General features: G+C 47.6%; 1 protein-coding gene across 1 annotated transcript in view; it reads left to right on the top strand.

The window, feature by feature from the left end:
- The window catches only part of MPV17 (mitochondrial inner membrane protein MPV17), a 279,947-nt gene that overhangs the window by 175,261 nt on the left and 84,180 nt on the right, over window positions 1-20,506 (top strand). Inside the window, exon 5 of the mRNA XM_069233592.1 lies at window positions 9,041-9,136. Within this exon, the coding sequence (XP_069089693.1) occupies window positions 9,041-9,136 (96 nt within the window). The remainder of the gene's footprint in view (window positions 1-9,040; window positions 9,137-20,506) is intronic.

Genomic DNA, 20,506 nt, shown 5'->3' with positions numbered 1-20,506 from the left:
AAAAAAAACACTTTTTCCTCACATTTCGGTGACAGAAAATTCTGGAATCTGAGAGGAGCCACAAATTTCCTTCCACCCAGCATTCCCCCAAGTCTCCCAATAAAAATGGTACCTCACTTGTGTGGGTAGGCCTAGCGCCCGGGACAGGAAATGCCCCAAAACACAATGTGGACACATCACATTTTCCCAAACAAAACAGAGTTGTTTTTGCAAAGTGCCTAGCTGTGGATTTTGGCCTCTAGCTCAGCCGGCACCTAGGGAAACCTACCAAACCTGCGCATTTTTTAAAACTAGACACCTAGGGGAATCCAAGATGGGGTGACTTGTGGGGCTCGCCCCAGGTTCTGTTACCCAGAATCCTTTGCGAACCTCAACATTTGGCCCAAAAAAACACTTTTTCCTCACATTTCGGTGACAGAAAGTTCTGGAATCTGAGAGGAGCCACAAATTTTCTTCCACCCAGCGTTCCTCCAAGTCTCTCAATAAAAATGGTACCTCACTTGTGTGGGTAGGCCTAGTGCCCACGAAAGATAATGCCCCAAAACACTATCTGGACACATCAAAATTATCAAATACAAAACTACCTAATTTTGCGGGGTTTGGGGAGGTTTTTGGTCCTGGGCTCAGCAGCCATCTAGGGCTCAGCAGCCATCTAGGGTAACCTACCAAACCCAGACATTTCTGATAACTAGATACCCGAGGGAGTCCAGGGAGGTGTGACTTGCGTGGATCTCCCAATTTTTTCTTACCCGGAAACCTCGGCAGACCTCAAATTTAGCTAAGAAATCAAATTTTCTCCACATTTCTGTTTGGGATCACAGTACCGGGACAAATTTCCTACCACCCAACATTCCCCTTAGTCTCTGGGTAAAAATTATACCTCACTTCTGTAGGTGGGCAAGTGCCTGTAACAGGGAAGAGCCAAAAGCATGTCAAAATTGAGGGGGAACCAAAGCAGGTCCAAAAGGGCAGTTTGGAAAAAAAACATTTTTAGGCTGACAAGTGCAGCAGAATTTTAATCCGTATAGGAGAGACCATGCCGAATGGTAGGAATTTTGTGGCTTCCTGCAGATTCCGGAAGGTTCCATCACAAAAATGTGTGAAAAAATTTGTGATTTCCAGCAAAGTTGGAGGTTTGCAGGGCATTGTGGGTAAGGAAATGTTGCGGGGTGCATGTGAAGCACTCCGCCCTGAACTCACCCAGATGTTTAGTTTTCAGATGGGTCTAGGTCTTGTGGATTTTTCTACATGTCAGTGTCCCAAAGTCCAAAAAGTGCAGCCCTCACCATTCCAAGTGGGATGATTTTGAGAGTTAGCCAAGCTCTCATGGCCCAAATGTAAAAACAAAAACCCCAAATAATCAAATGTCCTCTTGCCTGCCATGGAATAAGATGTTTTAGTGTGCGGGGGAGAGCTGAAAGACTGTTAGCCCCTTCATTTGGGGTGGGGGCATAACCAGGCCCATTGTGGTTGGTAGCCACCACCCCACTATTTTGTGTATTTTTTAATTCCCTGGCATCTAATAGACTTTCTGCCCCCCTGGGGTTTGGATCAGGGGTAATTGCCCCATGGGCAGAACAACTTTGGCCCCATTTATTTGGGGTGGGGTTATAGCCATACCCCCACTCTCTTATTTTGAAAAAAAAATCTGCCCTGGTCTCTGGTGGGCTTTCTGCCTCCTTTGAGGCAGATGGGCCTTCTAAAAATAGGCCGATATGCCCCCAAGGGGGGCAGACATGGCCAACAGCAATGTTCCCCCATGGGGAGCGACCCTTGCCCAAGGTGCTGCCCCCCCCCAAACAAAACACACATACACACACACCAATGCCTGGTGCCTAAGTGGTTTTGGCCTAATAGAAATAGGCTGAGCTGCCTCCAAGGGGAGCAGAAATGGCCTAAAATAAATTTACTGCACCTCTCCCCCCCCCAGGGGAATGACCCTTGCCTAAGGGGTCACTCCCCTTGCGTGAAAGTGGCACAAAAAAATCCTCGTGCCTAGGGGTTTCTGCCCCCAAGGGGGGCAGAAATGGCCTAAAATAAATGTGTCCCCCCAGGGTAACAACCCTTGCCTAAGGGGGTCGCGTGATATTGACGCAAAAAAAAAAATCCCTGGTGTCTAGTGGTTTTTGTTCCCCTTGGGGGCAGATTGGCCTAACAAAAATAGGCAGATCTGCCCCCAAGGGGGGCAGAAATGGCCTAAATACAATTTGCTCCCCAGGGGAGAGACCCTTGCTTAAGGTGTCGCTCCCCACATATAAAAAACAAAAGTAAACACAAACAAAAATAAATCCCTGGTGTCTAGGGGTTTATGCCCCCCTTGGGGCAGATCGGCCTAATTATAATAGGCAAACAGCCTAAAAATATTCCCCCCCCCTCGGGAGCGGCCCTTGCCCAAGGGTCCGCACCCCTCATTGAATAATAGTTTTTTTTAAAATCCCTGGTGTCTAGTGGTTTCTGCCCCCTTGGGGGCAGATCGGCGTAACAAAAATAGGCCGATCTGCCCCCAAGGGGGACAGAAATGCCCTAAAAGTAATTTTGCCCCCTGAAGAGCGACCCTTGCCTAAGGGGTCACTCCCCACATATAAAAAACATAAATAAACAAAACAAATGTATCCCTGGTGTCTAGGGGTTGTCGACTCATTATCCCCTAACTCAGGCTGTTAAGCAAAATTTATTTTGTGATGTAGTTTGGACATACTAATGTGTTCATAGTATGTGTAGGTATTTAAATAAAATGTTTACAAAAAACCTCAATGGTGAGCAGAAAACACCCTTGTGTTACTGTGTTTCAATTGCTCCATTCCACCTGGAACTGTTGAGGAACAGTCTAAGATGCTTTATAGAATTGATTACATATACATCAGGAGGAGAATGTATGCGCTGCCTGGATTCTTCTTTTCCTAATAACCAAGGAGTCTTGGTGGAGAAATTGACAGAACTTTAGCCTAATCAGAACACATCAAGCACCCTTGCTCTGTAGGAATTTGCATGATGTAGTTCCAGCCACCCATGCGACAAGTGCAAGGTGCAAGATGGCTTTGGCCCTGTGAAACAGAAGGTGAGAAGGCTTTGGCTCTACAAGTTCATTAATGTCCATCTGTAGTGTTTCTCTCCTGTCCTTGTATGTTATCTTCAATCAGTTGTAGTCTTTCTATTTCCCATCCACCAAAACGTAGTGCTCTTGCTGATTGTTTAAAAGGCCCCGAAAAAATATACAAAGGAGTTAAATTGTGGTGGTATGACCATCTAGAGAAGTGAATGAGGATTGTGATGGAGGTTTTCTCTGTAAGCACCAATATTCCAGAAGCACACCACTAATAGGGGCCATGATTCCAGTGGAGAACAGTCTGTACATGAACCATTGGTCTGCGATCCCTGACATGTATCACAGGAGAACTTCTTACATGTGGGACAGATGTCATGTAGGCGTGGAGAGGATAGGTACTCCACAGAGACAAGTAGGTGGCAGCTACTCCAGCATCTTTAACTCAGAGAAGCTGATTAATTAACAAACACCGATCGCTAAACAGAGAATATCTCTATTCGGCCATTGGTGACTAGATTGACCTCAGGTGTCTGTTAAGGGGTACAAATTGCTATAAGTTTAATTTAGTTTTAACGATTCGTAATATGCATTTTGGTAATATATTTATGTCAACTGTTTTTATCATTTAGTATGTTTTTAAGGTTTGGTGTGTCTGTAAGGTTTTGTAACTGATATAAACTAAACAGACTCAGTGATTGGCATTAAACCCATTATCAACCAATTTACCCTCCTAAGAGGATTTAAGTTACATTGTGGTGATTCCAATGACACCAGTAATACAGTCTTCTTCCTGTGCGGAAACAATCTCATCTAACTGAAGAATAAACCCAACCATTTGAAGGTGCTAGACTAGACAGTATTATCTTGAAGACTGATTTACTAACCTCTGAAGACCCATTACCCATTGGTTTATCTGATCATCTCCTGATTCCCTTTTTGTTGGTTTTCACATTAAAAGTTTTGACCAATCACGAAAGCAGCTAGCCTGGTTTTGGCATGCTTGGACATGAATGTCCCCTGCATGTTGTACAGTTATGATCCTTTCCCTGCCTGTCTGACTGCAAATGTCTGATAGCTTGCTCTTCAGGTTTTTGTCCCCATGCTCCCACTATGCTAGCGTGTGCACAAAGATCTAGGCCTCCTCTTGACTTATGAATGGTCCTGGATCCGTCCTAGACCTAGAGGGACGCACCAAGTGGGCCCTTTATTGTGAAAAGTGGACTACTGTCCCTGTCAGTGGTTCATGTGTGCAGTGTGGTGGTGGCACCATTCCCTGTTTTATAGTGTTTTTAGATGACTAGGCCTTTTTATGTGTGCCACGTGAATGAGAGCCTACACGCCCATTCACCTAAAGTTCTCCTGCTAACAGTGAATCCAGAATCTTAGTGCCGAGATCCTGCGCACCGGATTTGTGCATGCATGTTAGTTTAGTCTGGCATGCATCGCATTAATGCACCAGAGTGACACAGGTCTGTGGGTTCCATTTTTAAAGCCCCTAGCCTGTGCATGTCCACAAGATAGAGATGAGGTTGGTTTTCCAGACAGAGGTAGTGTATTGTTGATATTCCTTAAATTGATGGAAGGGAGTCCAGACGTGAATTAGGGAAAGAGGAGACAGTCTCCCCCTGAGAAGTTTGGTTAGGTCCTTTCTGGTACAGAGAGCTGCTGACTAATCTTCCTCAGGCTGCTATTTGGTGGATGGCATTAGTAGGGGATGCAGTATGTGTGTCAGGGTGTAAAAGATCTATTAGGTCTGGGGGCCTTTTGTCTTCCTTCCTGACCTCTTTGTGCCTCTGTTGTGGGTACTGGAGATGACCCCACTGTGAAGAGCATTACTCAAGACAAAGACTGAGGCTGGAAGACAGCCTGAGATGGACACAGGTAAATGGAACCGACCCAAACGGGTTCTGCAAATACAGACGGATAATCCACACCATTTGTTTGATAAATCTTCATAAAAGTGGGAGCTGCTGGCTTGTTTGTTGTTCCAGTTGCAAGTTCTCTCTGATTAATGGGGAGTGCTCCAAAGAGTACCCAGAGAACCACTGCGGAACCAGGGCTGGTCTCCGCCCGACAGACAGCTTCTCGAAGTTGAGGGGACATAACCTGATTCTGGAGAAAGAACTGCCTGACGGCTTGATTTGACCCAAGAACCCAAGGAATCTTTCCTGAGCGAAGGGGGAGGAACGAGCCCATCCTGCAGGTTGAGCTGACTGTTGGTATGGAGTTAGGAGCAGTTAACCCTGGGCATGGGTCTATCCACCTGAGAGTTGCAGACTGGCATGATCACCATTGCAGACTAGTCCAAAAGATCCTTGGAGGACCGTGGCACTCCTGAAGTGAGCTCGAGCAGCCTCCTGTGTCATCCTCATCACTGCCGCCATGGCACTTGAAGGAGTGTGCCCGATCGGTAGGCCCGAGTAAAGCCGGTATCGATATTTGCCCTGTGGCACCTGCTTCATGCCTGCAACCCTGGACTGTGACACTGCGAACTGTGTCATGTGGTCCTGCCCTAAAAGGGAAGATTGTAAATCTGCACTGCCCTCCCAGGTATCCGCCCTAACCCCACTGAGTGGCTCCCTTGTCACTAATCCCCAAGGGTGCCAAGTCAAATATGCTTCTTATCGAGGCCGTCACCCTGTGGTACTATATGCTGAAGACCCCTGAGCCTCCACTGGCTGTTGATATGCTCCCATCAGCGCCTAGATGTGCCCTATCATCTGCATAACCCCATGCCTGGAAAAGAGAACTGCTGAATCACCTCTACAAGGACATTTACCAGCACGGCTGACAGTGTACTCACTGGAGCATTGGGCCTGCCGAGCCTACAAAACTTGTCAGCTCTGAGAACTGCTTGAAACCCAGAAGAGGGCAGATGCCAGAAGCCGCCACTCGCAATCATTGAGTGGCCTACAGCCGCCCCACCTGATCAAGTCTAATATGAGCCATGAGTTTTTCCTGCATGCCACTGGTGAACCCACACCCCTGCAGGAGGCCCATGGTGGCTCTATACCTTCAAGGAGCAGAAACTGATGAGAGACTACATGGACTTGTAAGGCCGCAGAGTGACTGTGCTAAGAGACGGTGAAGCGCTTCTCCTGAGCTGGAGGCTGCACTACCGGAACCCCAAGCCTATAGAGGGGGAGCAGAGTGCCTAGCGTGGGCTCCATCTTGAAGCACACGGGACTTGCACCCAAGATACTGGTTATCTTCTACATCATTGTGTTACATAAAATAAAGAACTTCTCTATTCAGAAGAGAATCACTGGGCTGAACAAGTCTCTTATTGTGCTACTGGGTGTAATGTTGAGTGCTGAGCACATGCATCCCCACACTAACCTCCCAGAGAAGCTAATACCTGCTCGCCATCGCTACCACTGAGCGCTGAAAGGGCTGTACTTGGCCCAGTTTGCAGATCCACAGTAGGATGAATCCTGGCACTGTAGAAGTAACAACCCTGGCTCCCACAGCTATGGACAATAACCCTTGCCTGCCCTCAGGAACCCCATGAACGGGGCCACCAAGGGCATTGCTGCATTTGTTGTAAACAACCTCTCTCCTGTCACTCTTAATGATGTTGTCAGGGCCTCCACACAGAATTTAATGAATGTATGTCTTTGAGGAAAGAAAAGTTTTCTATCTTGATCTCCTTTGTGTGATCAGAAGTCTTTATAAAAAACATTTTCACTGGTAAGGCCACTAACATCAAATCTCTTTATCAATACTGCCAAGAACCACCTGAAGAAACTCGTTTAAGAAAATTATCTTTTTTCTTTTAAATGTTGCAGTTAAATCTGAATAATTTATTTAACCAAAGTCAAAACTATTGAACAATAATTTCCTGTCTTCCGTGAATCTCACATGTATATTTTTCCCGAAATGGTTCCTTTTGGCATAGTTTTAGAAGTTGAATTATTTAAAAACATTACAATCTGAACATTCCAACCATTTTACAGACTTGGGTCTGTGTATTGTTGCTAAAGACCTTTCTTACTAGCTCTTACCTCATTGGACCAAATTAACAAATCTCTCTCTTCAACAAGTAGTGTTACCAGCTTCTCTCACAATTGCTCTCCGACTGAAAAGAAACTTTCTGCAGACATGAGGATCTCTATAACTTTTTTCCTGTCTCAGATTACAGCACAACCTACTCAACCCATCTTTGAGAATTGTATTTTTGATAAGTTTCATTTGGGGTTTGTATAGGGCTGCAGCTCTGAATCTGGCTTGCTTCAGCTAGTTGATAATGCACTTTGCATTCATGTCTCTGGCAATTCTTGTCTTCCTGTACTTCTCGACATAGCTGCTTTCAATGCAGTGGACCATTCCCCTCTTATTAGGATTCTCACAGAACGCATGGGTATCACGTGCATAGGCCTCGAATGGTTTGTCTCATTTCTGATGAACCAGTTGCAGCTTATAAAACTTGGCGGTTGCTTTTGCAGTTGGTTGCTGTGAGGCTGGGGGTCCCAAATCTTTTTAATCTTTATCTTGAACCCAAGAGTTTCCTACAGAAGAACTCAGGGATCCACTATTGTCAATATGCAGATGATGCACAGGTCCGTCTTGAGATATCTTCTCAATTTGGGCCTGATTTAGAACTCGGCGGAGGGGTTACTCCGTGACAACGGTGATGGATATCCCGTCCTTCGAATCACAATCACTAGGGACATAATGAGATTTAGATTTTGGTGGACGGGATATCCATCATCGTTGTGATGGAGTAACCCCTCCGCCAAGTTCTAAATCAGGCCCAGTGTCTTAATTCTCACCCAGATCTTGCAAACAGGTCAAGACTAGATGACCTCTCACCTTTTGAAACTCAACGCACTTAAAACTGAGTTTCTCTTTGTTCCCACAGTTGACTTTTCCGGTTCAGTTCAGGTTTGACTTTTTAGGGTCCTCGACTTCAAACCTGCTATGGTTCATAGATCCAATTCCCTGTTTGTGATTCTTGATGAAAGACTCAACCTTCAAATGCAAATCTAGGCAGTGATCATTGTGCTTCCAGCTGTGACTTCTTTGGGCGATTTGTTAGTTTATCCAAAAACAGGACCGGCGTCCTTTCTCTGACTCCTTCCTCTAACGTACTCCTCATTCTTCCCTGATATCTCCCCAGTATCCCTTCTCTTTGCTCCCTCCCTCTCCTACGTACTTTAGTGGAATCTTTTCCTTCCACTCTACTGTTCCATGCTGCCTTGCAATTTCAATTCTACCTCCAGATGCCCAGCTTCTCCCGGCTCTCATGTCCCTTAATTTCTGGTGTTTTTCCTCACAGTATGTTTCCCAACCTCAGCTCCCTGCCTACTGACTCACTCAATTGTTTCCTGCAGTTTTCTATACCCCCTATCGTGTTTCCTTTCCTTTATTTAACTTATTGCCTTTACCAGCAGTTTTCATTGAATACTTGTGGTTGACTCACTTTCTGTTCTAAGTAGGTGCTTTCTACTGTAAAGCGCTCTGACATCTTTGAGCCATGTTCACGGTATATAAAACTCCACAAATACATGAATAAAGAAGAAAAAATGGCAAATACCTTAAAAATAATGCAATTTCTTGAAAGAAAGGCTCCTTCTTGGGAAAAGGCCAGTCTAGAACTTTGTGTTTCAGCAGATATAGGAAGTGCTTTACGCACCTCTTGAAAGGATGCTGTTACTTTACGCATGATTCTTGCCTGCACGGTTTCACTAGGTAAAACCTGGAATTATTTATGCAAGTAAAACCGCCAAATCTAAGTTTGTGCATCAGAGAACAGAGAAAATGTGGTAAGACTATGTGAGGGGTTTACTGGATCACTGTGACTAAACAGAGCACATACCTCTGGCACCGATATCCACATTTATGGGTACGGTATCACTGACCGCGATTGTGTTGAGGCTGTAATGGGTTGCTTAGTTGCCTCCCTCACTTCATATTTTCCATCAGGATGGTTTGGATCTTAATTACCTCTTACCCAGCCTTGCTTTTGTAACTCATTTCTCGTTTCCTTTGTAGGTTGCATTCTCGCCTGTCTTCTTGGGCGGATTTTTGACCATTGCTGCTGCGTTGAACGGGCTTTCAAAAGAGCAAATCTACAACAAGTTGAAACGAGTAAGTCACCCTTTCTGGTTGGTCTGAGTGAATGAGTGCTGCCAAGGATGGCACGCGTAATGAAAGACGAGGGTTTGCCTTATTTCTTACAAGTGTCCACAACAGAAATTCATTGAGCAACCAAGGAGTAACATTCTTGGGGACATGTTCCCTTTGAAGCCCCAAGCTCTTAAAGCAGGAAGGAGATGGAGATACAGCTGACACCAATGCCTGCCCCACCCATCCACCTCCATGAATGTCGGCCCCCCTCACTTACTAACAAAGAAGCAAGGAGATGGAGATACAGCTGGTGCCCCCTCCTTCCCAAGTCATGCTCCGCCTCCATGAATGTGCGGTCCCCCTCCACTTCCTAACAAAGAAGCAAGGAGATGGAGATACGGCTGGCGCCCCCTCCTTCCCAAATCACACTCCGCCGCCATGAATGTGCGGTCCCCCTCCACTTCCTAACAAAGAAGCAAGGAGATGGAGATACGGCTGGCGCCCCCTCCTTCCCAAATCACACTCCGCCGCCATGAATGTGCGGCCCCTTCACTTCCTAACAAAGAAGTAAGGAGATGGAGATATACGGCTGGCGCCCCCTCCTTCCCAAGTCATGCTCCGCGGCCATGAATGTGAGGTCCCCCTTCACTTCCTAACAAAGAAACAAGGAGATGGAGATACGGCTGGCGCACCCTCCTTCACAAGTCATGCTCCGCCTCCATGAATGTGCGGGCCCCCTTCACTTCTTAACAAAGAAGCAAGGAGATGGAGATACGGCTGGCGCCCCCTCCTTCCCAAATCACACTCCGCCGCCATGACTGTGCGTTCCCCTTCCACTTCCTAACAAAGAAACAAGGAGATGGAGATACGGCTGGCGCCCGCTCCTTCCCAAGTCATGCTCCGCCTCCATGAATGTGCGGGCCCCGATGGAGATACGGCTGGCGCACTCTCCTTCCCAAATCATGCTCCGCCTCCATGAATGTGCGGTCCCCCTTCACTTCCTAACAAAGAAGTAAGGAGATGGCGATACGACTGGCACCCGCTCCTTCCCAAGTCATGCTCTGTCTCCATGAATGTCGGTCACCCTTCATTTCCTAACAAAGAAGTAAGGAGATGGAGATACGGCTGGTGCCTCCTCCTTCACAAGTCACGCTCCGCCACCATGAATGTGCGGCCCCCCTCCACTTCCTAACAAAAAAGTAAGGAGATGGAGATACGGCTGGTGCCCGCACCTTCCCAAGTCATGCTCTGTCTCCATGAATGTGCGATCCCCCTCACTTCCTAACAAAGAAACAAGGAGATGGAGATACGGCTGGCGCACCCTCCTTCCCAAGTCATGCTCCGCCTCCATGAATGTGCGCTCCCCCTTCAATTCCTAACAAAGAAGTAAGGAGATGGAGATACAGCTGGCGCACCCTCCTTCCCAAGTCACGCTCCGCCTCATGAATGTGCGGTCCCCCTCCACTTCCTAACAAAGAGGCAAGGAGGTGGAGATATGGCTGGTGCCCCCTCCTTCCCAAGTCACGCGCCACCTCCATGACTGTGCGGTCCCCCTCCACTTCCTAACAAAGAAGCAAGGAGATGGAGATACGGCTGGCGCACCCTCCTTCCCAAATCACACACCGCCGCCATGAATGTGCCGCCCCCCCTCCACTTCCTAACACAGAAGCAAGGAGCTGGAGATACAATTGGTGCCCCCTCCTTCCCAAGTCACGCGCCACCTCCATGAATGTGCGGCCCCCCCTCCACTTCCTAACAAAGAAGCAAGGAGATGGAGATATGGCTGGCGCACCCTCCTTCCCAAGTCATGCTCCGCCTCCATGAATGTGCGGTCCCCCTCCACTTCCTAACAAAGAAGCAAGGAGCTGGAGATACAGTTGGGGCCCCCTCCTTCCCAAGTCATGCTCTGTCTCCATGAATGTGCGGTCCCCCTCCACTTCCTAACAAAGAAGCAAGGAGCTGGAGATACAGTTGGTGCCCGCTCCTTCCCAAGTCATGCTCCGCCTCCATGAATGTGCGGTCCCCCTCCATTTCCATATCCTGTGTTTCCTGCTCTGCCCTAAAACCTCAAGAAAGAACCGTCGGATTTCTGTGCATTGTACTCAGTGAATGAGAGGGGCTTGGGGAGGGACAGTGTGGGTGTGTGTGGGTTGGTGTGTGTGTGGCACAGTTAAGCACACTAATATACAGCTAATAATTTGTTGCAATGTAATAAAGTAAGTCACAAAAAAAATATTATATTCCTATTGTGCTGTGACATATACAGATATTCCTTCTATTGTTTAATAAATCACAGCTGTACAAATAAGCAATATCCTTCCATAAATGCCTACTTTGTATGTCAAAATACTGAGGACAAAATATTGCAGGGCCAAAATATGAGGCCTAAATATCCGAAATTCAAAATTCCTTATCTACGCACCTTTAAGATATATATATATATATATATATATATATATATATATATATATATATATATATATACATATATATATATATATATATATATATATATATATATATATATATATATATATATATTTATATATGTATATATAAATATATATAAATATATATTTATCCCCCCCCCCCCGATATTTAGGCCTCAGTATTTTGAGCAAAAGCCTTCGACAGTAGTTGTAATCCTGCTCAGTGACTTGACTTTCTCACTTTCTACCGGCTCTGTCATGTAAAGAAAACCAGCTGCAATAAGTGATTCCACGCTGCAGGACACAACGAAGGCTTGGCAGCTTCTCACAGGCTGCAAAGCCTCAACAGTCACATCTTCACCAATATGTTGAGATCTGGCGTGTAATGCACACAAGGGTTTATTTTTACTGGGAATCGTTTCGTTTTAAATACCACAGTGCAAATATGGCAGCTGAACACAATTGGAGGTTTTACACCCATATGTTTCGGATATCACCTTCCCGGCTGTGTTTGCGACAGCTTGTTTTAAGTATTATTTTACAAAATCAATACGTTTTGTAAACAATAAATAGAGCATGCAGGAGGTAGGTCGCTCTCCTTTTGTAAGCTTTATGGTGGCATGTTTAAATCCGATTAAATCTTGCTTTAAGCAGACAAAGCTACTGATAGGCATATGTGCACAGTAACTCTTATGGGCATTGTTTAGGTCTCATTTCCCCCCCAAAAAAATCATAACCAAAATACATATATGTATACATACTCGTAGGGGCTCCTGGACAGCTATCCTAATTCACTGTTTAGAAGTCTTGCAAATGTTCCTTCTGAGCACCACAGCATGCTGCATGGGCCAGCGGATCAGCCCACTTCAGTCATTGGATGTCTTGTGCTTTGATTGGCAGGGTTTGTGCCCTCATCACGTGTGCAGCTGCCTAAAAAATAGTGCCCTCCATTGCTTGGGCTGCTGGGCCACTCCCTTATTATGTTTTTTGTATAGTGCATATATTTGCAGAAAAAACATTGCTTCTTACCAAGGCCAAACCTGTTTGGTTTGCTGTTATATTATTGTTTGTGTTATGTTACGCAAAGAGTGTTTTGTGAAATGTGTTTCACAAAATTTACAGTACGATGATGACAATTTGCAGAGGAAGAAATGTACAGGTTGAGGGCAGTTTGTTCTCACTCCTTACCTGTGCCCCTCCCCTTCAGGCACCCTCTGCTTGATGGTAGCACTAGGCAATTGTACCCATTTAGGGCCAGATTTACAAGGAACTGGTGCAGCATGGCACTAAAATTGACAGCTCCAGACTGCGTCAGTTCTGAAACAGAGGGATGCGCCATATTTACAACAATACGGCGCACCCCTGTGTTTCCCCTAGCGCTGATGCTAAATTTAGCTGCCCATGCAGGCATCCTTGCACCAAAGTGAAGAGAGTAATTGTTTATGTGCAGGAAAGTGCCCCTTCCTCCACATAAACAATCTACAATGGTGATTTGCACTTCTGTAAGTGCTGCAGAATGCAGCACACAAATAAGAAGCAAATCGTCATTATTGAATGATTGTTTATGTGCGGGAAGGCGCACCTTCCGGCACACCACCCGGCACATAAACAATCATTTTTGGCCTTTTGCTATATATATGTGTGCTGCAGAATGCAACACACATGGAAAACATAAAAACGAGGAGAAATAAAAATATTTTTCCTCGTTGTTCCATGCTGACGCCACCCCTGGGGTGGTGTTAGTTTTTGGCGCTGCCTCAGATTTACGATTCCTTGTAACTCTGGGGCAGCATCAAAAGCAATGGGTGTTGTGGTGGAATGCTCACAGCAACACCCTTTGCACTCTGTGACGCAGAAAACTGTATGGGGGCACACTAACAAGGTGGTATTAAGCCACAAAAAGTGGTTTAGTGCCGCCTTTTAAATATGGCGCAGTGTACAGTGCCATCGGAGCGTCGCAAAAAGTGATGCACTGGTAGCGGTAGGGCCTTGTAAATATGCCCCTTAGTGTTTTGATGCTGTTTTATTTACTGTCAGGACAACCTCCTGAAGCCTGCTTCTGAAAAAAGTCAACTTTGTTTAATAAATCAATATAAATTGATGGAAAATCCCTTCTAATGCCAATTGCAGATTGTGCAGAACACAGAAGCTGGGTAGTGTCAGGGGAGTGGAGCACGTCCAGTGAGCTCGTCTCCACTAAATGAAGGAGGTCAGGGGCTGAGATCTAAGCTGGGTGGTGCCAAGGGAGTGGAGCACCAGCCGCAAGTCCCTCGTCTCCACTAAATGAAGGAGGTCGGAGGCTGAGATCTAAGCTGGGTAGTATCAAGAGAGTGGAGCACCAGCCGCACGACCAGTGAGCTCGTCTCCATTCAATGAAGGAAGTCAGAGGCTGAGATCTAAGCTGGATGGTGCCAAGGGAGTGGAGCACCAGACGCAAGTCCCTCGTCTCCACTAAAAGAAGGAGGTCAGATGCTGAGATCTAAGCTGGGTGGTGCCAAGAGAGTGGGCCACCAGCCGCACAACCAGTGAGCCCGCCTCCCCTCAATGAAGGAAGTCAGAGGCTGACATCTAAGCTGGGTGGTGCCAAGGGATTGAGCACCAGCCGCAAGTCCCTCGTCTCAACTAAATGAAGGAGGTCAGAGGCTGAAATCTAAGCTGGGTAGTGTCAGGGGAGTGGAGCACCAGCCGCACGACCAATGAGCGAAGGAAGTCCGAGGCTGAGCTCTAAGCTGGGTAGTGTCAGGGGAGTGGAGCACCAGCCGCACGACCAATGAGCGAAGGAGGTCAGAGGCTGAGATCTAAACTGGGTGGTGTCAGGGGAGTGGAGCACCAGCCGCATGACCACTGAGCTCGTCTCCACTAAATGAAGGAAGTCAGAGGCTGAAATCTAAGCTGGGTGGTGGCAGGGGAGTGGAGCACCAGCCGCACCTCCAGTGAGCTCGTCCCCACTAAATGAAGGAAGTCAGAGGCTGAAATCTAAGCTGGGTGGTGCCAAGGGAGTGGAGCACCAGCCGCAAGTCCCTTGTCTCCACTAAATGAAGGAAGTCAGAGGCTGAGGTCAAAGCTGGGTAGTGTCAGGGGAGTGGAGCACCAGCCGCACGTCCAGTGAGCAAAGGAAATCAGAGGCTGAGATCTAAAGCTGGGTAGTGTCAGGGGAGTGGAGCACCAGCCGCACGTCCAGTGAGCGAAGGAAATCAGAGGCTTAGATCTAAAGCTGGGTGGTGTCAGGGGAGTGGAGCACCAGCCGCACGTCCCTCGTCTCCACTCAATGAAGGAGGTCAGAGGCTGAAATCTAAGTGGTTGGTGCCAGGGGAGTGGAACACCAGCCGCACGTCCCTAGTCTCCACTAAATGAAGGAGGTCAGAGGCTGAGATATAAGCTGGGTGGTGTCAGGGGAGTGGAGCAACAGCCACACGACCAGTAAGCTCGTCTCCACTCAATGAAGGAAGTCAGAGGCTGAAATCTAAGCTAGGTAGTGTCAGGGGAGTGCAGCACCAGCCGCACGTCCCTCGTCTCCACTAAATGAAGGAGGTCCGAGGCTGAGATCTAAGCTGTGTGGTGTCAGGGGAGTGGAGCACCAGCCGCACGTCCAGTGAGCTCATCCCCACTAAATGAAGGAGGTCAGAGGCTGAGATCTAAGCTGGGTAGTGTCAGGGGAGTGGAGCACCAGCCGCACACCCCTTGTCTCCACTAAATGAAGGAGGTCAGAGGCTGAGATCTAATCTGGGTGGTGCCAGGGGAGTGGAGCACCAGCCGCACACCCCTTGTCTCCACTAAATGAAGGAGGCCAGAGACTGAGATCTAAGCTGGGTAGTGCCAGGGAAGTGGAGCACAAGCCGCACGTCCCCCGTCTCCACTAAATGAAGAAAGTCAGAGGCTGAGACCTAAGCTGGATAGTGTCAGGGGAGTGGAGCATCAGTCGCACGTCCCCCGTCTCCACTAAATGAAGGAGGTCAGGGGCTGAGATCTAAGCTGGGTAGTGACAGGGGAGTGGAGCATCAGTCGCACGTCCATCGAGCTCGTCCCCACTAAATGAAGGAAGTGAGAGGCTGAGATCTAAGCTGGGTGGTGTCAGGGGAGTGGAGCACCAGCCGCACGTCCCTCGTCTCCACTAAATGAAGGAGGTCAGGGGCTGAGATCTAAGCTGGGTAGTGACAGGGGAGTGGAGCACCAGCTGCACGTTCAGTGAGCGAAGAAGGTCAGGGGCTGAGATCTCAGCCGCTTTCAGCGGGGAGGGGACACTGCGGTTACCCCTGCCCGCCGGTGGGTGGGCGGTGCCCTGTTGCGGTTGCATTAGAGGGGTGGGGGAGGGATGTGGTATTCCTGGGGCAGAGGAGGGTAAAAATAGAACTGAACTGAGACGCCGGGGGAGGTGGCTTGCTGGGACTGCCACTTCCTGTGGGCGGGCGCTAATCACATCTTTGCCTCAGGGGGCACATGGAAGTGCAGAAGTGATAATTGGGCCAGAACGGAATCAGAAAGTGATTAGAAGAAACCTTGGGTCATTAAAATGATACATTTTACGCTAATAGGAGAGTGCGACAGAGAGACGTGCACACCAGATATAAAAGTATTTCCGTGGCTACGGAAGGACAATGGTAAAAGACCTAGGAAAATGAACTGGGGCTGTGCAACACAGACCTGCCTGCCTTTGGATGGATGTCCAGGCTTTAAACACAGGAAACCGGGGCATCAGCAGTGGGGCAAAGAACAAGTTAATTGACGACTCTCACCAATGTAAAAAGAAGACAACGAATAGCTAAGAAATATTAAATGAAACTTTTACACACAACATCCTCTGATAAGGTCTTTAAACTAGGGCTGCAGTGGAACACGTGAACATTTTCCTCAGTTTGTGCTGAGTCGAGCCTCTCTGCAAACCAGGACATGTGTTAAATATGCTGAACTTCGCCAGGAGAGATGGTGAAAAACCTGGACGGTCCCTGCAGACCTAGGACGCTTGGCCATCCTAGGCTGGCGCCCCCTGCAGGGTGTGGCCCACTTTCTTATGTCTCAGCTATTGCTGGAGGGCGCAGAGCTTAAAGGAGCCACCCTCATTTCGCAAAGTTTGTCAGTTTGTCTTCAGTGGCAACAGGGTGGTGTCCCCCAGGGATTCCCACGAGGGCCAGACTGGAAACCATTAAACCCAGATCTGTGACTGGGGGCGAGTGTTTGCATTGTTCAGCACTCCGTCCATCATCCTTTTGTGTTGCTAAAGTTACCCTAAGTGGGAAGGGTATGCCCAGACGTGGGTCCCTTGCTCACTTTGCCACTGGATTCAAGCTAGCCTGGCTGATGAAGGGTGAAACCCTGAAACCGGTCCCAGAAGGCTTGTTTCTGGTCCAGTGAGGACCTGGCTTGGCAGTTCGGGCTGGACTGTTCCCATGAGGAACAGGGTCAAGACTGATTTGCATATGGCTGGGTCCAAACTGGGGTGGCATGGTGAGCAAAAGAACGATGGATTAAACCCAGATCTGTGACTGGGGGTGAGTGTTTGCATTGTTCAGCACTCCGTCCATCATCCTTTTGTGTTGGAAACCAAATTTAGCCTTGAAATAAATCTAAGGAGCTGCAGCGAGCTAGGAGGTACAGCGAACAAGCCCATCCTCTCAATGTTAGGCTGTTGTAAACATGGAGGCTGGAGGGGCTACGTTAAAGCATAAATGTCCACATTTGTTGCTTAAAGAGTCAATGGGTGAAGCTGACGAAATGCTGCAGTGGGTGGATGCACTTCTGCACAGCACAATTTATCACACCACAGTCTAGTTACAACAGTGTTTACTCTCTTCACTCACTCCTGTTGGGTGCACAGACATGGGGCATGTGGCACGGCATGCTCACTCATACATACTGTGTGCACTCGGATGGATTACCGCGCGCGAACCTGGAGCCGTGTCAACTTCAGTGAGTTTCTGAAAGTGTATGTTAACTAAGTAACTTATATCCTCAGTATTTTTAGGTTGAGCGTGCAAACCCTCTGGCCGGTTGCAATCTATCTGTGGGCTTTAACCACGCCCATCTCTATCATTTGTTCGCGGGCTTGCCTTTCAAAAATCCTTTGTTATCATTGGTAAACGTTTTACGTTTGACCCCAGTTTTGTTACCACCTTGGCCGTCGACCCTGTTACATGGATAATTCCACGATTGCCGATACGTCTGACTGCGAGCGAACTTCTTTTTCCTTTTGTGTCTCTCCTTCGTGCTCACAGTGGCTGTGGCACTGAATCGGCTCGATTATGTCAACTGTTTTACTTTTCATTTTCAATTTACGTGGCAAGAAAAGTCCATTTAGGAATTTACAACACTAATAGCTCTAACTCGAGCAAAGGGAAGACGAATTGCATTAATGCTTATTTGAAATTATGCCAACTCATCTTGGCTCAGTGTTAATGAACTGAAACAGGCCACGGACAGACAGACTATGAACTTGCAGAACTGACCTCTGGCCTTTGTGGTCCAGTCTGAAGGACTGGGGTTGTGGTCCGTTGTCTTGTTGTACAGTGTACTTGACAATAGTCACAGCGCTTTGAGTGACAAGTTTTTTTCTGATCACGTGCACAGCTGCCTGAAAAAGAGTGCACTTAATTTCACTCCTTTAAGTTTTTTTTGTTTTTTTTGCATAGTGCATACATTTGTACAAACAACAAAAAACATTGCTTGCTTGCCAAGGCCAGTCCTGCTCGCTTTGCTGAAATAATGGTGATGTTTGTGTTATGTTTCGCAAAGAGTGTTTAATGGCAGCTGTTTTGCGACATTTGCAATATAATGAGGACAGTTTGAGGAGACAGAAATGAGCAGCTTGAGGGCAGGTTGTTCTCACTCATTACCCGCGCCCGTGCTCTCCAGGCGCTCTCCTTGTGAAGGGTACCCTGCTTGGTGGTAACACGAGGCAATGGTACTCATTTAGTGTCTTTGATGCTTTTTTAATTAGCATCAGGACAACCTCCTGCAGCCTGGTTCTGAAAAAAGAAAATGTGTGTAATAAATATATATAGAGGGAAAAACCCTTTCAATGCCAGTTGCAAAGTGTACAGAGCACAGAAGCCGAGTATCGTGAAGGGAGTGGAACACAAGCGCACATTCACTGCTCTCGCCAATAATAACTTATTTCTCACCACAAAACACATTTACCTGAGCTCATCCCAAAAGGAGGGAAGCAGTTGACGAACATCAGACTGGACCGCCTCCATCATCCCAATAATCCGCGACTCTTGCTCACCTGTTGCGCTCTTGGCCACAAATGATCCATCTTTGCCTAACTGAGTAATATGTAGTTTGTGAATCTGCCCTTCCATGCATGCCCTGGTGCTTCGAGCACGATGCTGAGGGTGCGGGAATTGAACTGGTTCTGACAAGTAAGAGTTGCAGCTCTAACTCTCTGTTTCTGTGACATCCCTTAAGTGACTAAAGATTGTGTTTTTTGACCATGGGGTTTGGGGGGGCCCATGCACTGCTGAACAAGTCTAAACATTTTGCCTGGTGGGAACATTACCTTGTGCTTTTGTGTAGTGCACTTTCTAAAAGAATATTTATAAAACGCTGAGAACCACACCCCATCCTTGGTAGGTGGTCTGTTGTAGTTGTGTATTTACTGTGTCCGGTCTTGCTACGAAATAACACGGTGTGATGTTCTATGCTGTTGCATTGATTCCTTAAAATAGGTTGGGCGTGGTGTGGAGATCTGATGTTTTAACAATGCTTATCTGTAAATAAATGTAATATAGTGATGATTATTGGTTAGGCGAGTACCTTAGCAGGACAGAGTACTCTTTGTATCCTGCAGGATGTCGATAGCATCTCTCCGAATAAGGCCGAGCATCCCGACACTCTCGTGTGCCCAGCAGGTGCATGAAGCCGGTGTTTAGAATCAGGCCTACAGAGCGGTGATGCGACCCTCACTCTAGCTCATGCCACTACAGAAAGTGGCACTTAGTGGTCCAGGTACTGATGGCACCAGGGCTGGACCAGGAGCCAAAAGCACCATGGGAAATGACGTAATCGCAGCCGCATACCGCCTGGGGCGAACTGTACCGTTCTTAGGTTTTGCTTCAGCAAATGGCCCAAGAGAAGCCTCTTCTGAAGCTGGCTGGGGTCCGGAGACTGGGGTTTGAGAAACCACGTCCAAGATGTTCTTCTATGCCAAGGCCGCAAAGGCACGTCCGCCATGATGCCATGTCTCTGTGAAGACTGACGTACGTTTCAGGCATATGTGGCCTGCCAACGCCTGGGAGGTGAAGGAAATATTCAGTCAAACTGAAGGGTCTAGTGAGCTCATGAATAGCACGCTGCACCGGATATTTCAGCCCAGGGTGTCCCCAGAAGTGGATCTACTGCCCCCACAAGAAGGCCCCCAAGTGCAAGTCATTCATTCACCAGTGTACAGTATGGCAGAGGTTACACGATCCAAAAACGGGACAGGCTCACATTTTAAGATAGATGTCTGCAAAAAAGATCTGAACAAAGAATTTTCTTGTAGTCTTTTGAAAGGGTATCTTTTTTCCCTGGCCCCGTAATCTCCCACGCACCTCCTCAGGTTGGAGGGATGGGGGATCCCTCCAACCTGAGGAGGCCAAGGCACACCCCAGACAGTACTACAGGCCTTGAGAAGGTTTGTGAGTACCTATGCTCTGAAGCATCTCGGATGCAGCCGCGAGACACGGGGCTCCTCCAATCTGTGGCAATGTCACTGGCTCCAATTGGGTAGTTCACTCACCCCTCCAATCCCCGCAGAGCGAGCGCACAGAGGGACATGCGGCGTGTGTCCCAGACTCCGGAAGTCAGCAGTCATATATCAGTGAAGCCCTTGTCATACACACCAATGTACCTGATTCAGGCGGGCGGGTCCCGATTTTTTAAGCCGATTTATTTTTCCAAAATTTCCACTTTCCTGCTCTAAAATGTTGGCATGTATGCATTGTGAGCCACGTCAGGGAAGGGCAAGCACACCGGCAAATGCTGAAAT

The sequence above is a fragment of the Pleurodeles waltl genome, chromosome 5 (genome assembly GCF_031143425.1).
Source record: "Pleurodeles waltl isolate 20211129_DDA chromosome 5, aPleWal1.hap1.20221129, whole genome shotgun sequence".
In the NCBI taxonomy this organism is placed as follows: domain Eukaryota; kingdom Metazoa; phylum Chordata; class Amphibia; order Caudata; family Salamandridae; genus Pleurodeles; species Pleurodeles waltl.
The sequence above is the reverse complement of the archived record's forward strand: the minus strand, read 5'-3'. Positions and strand labels throughout refer to the sequence as shown.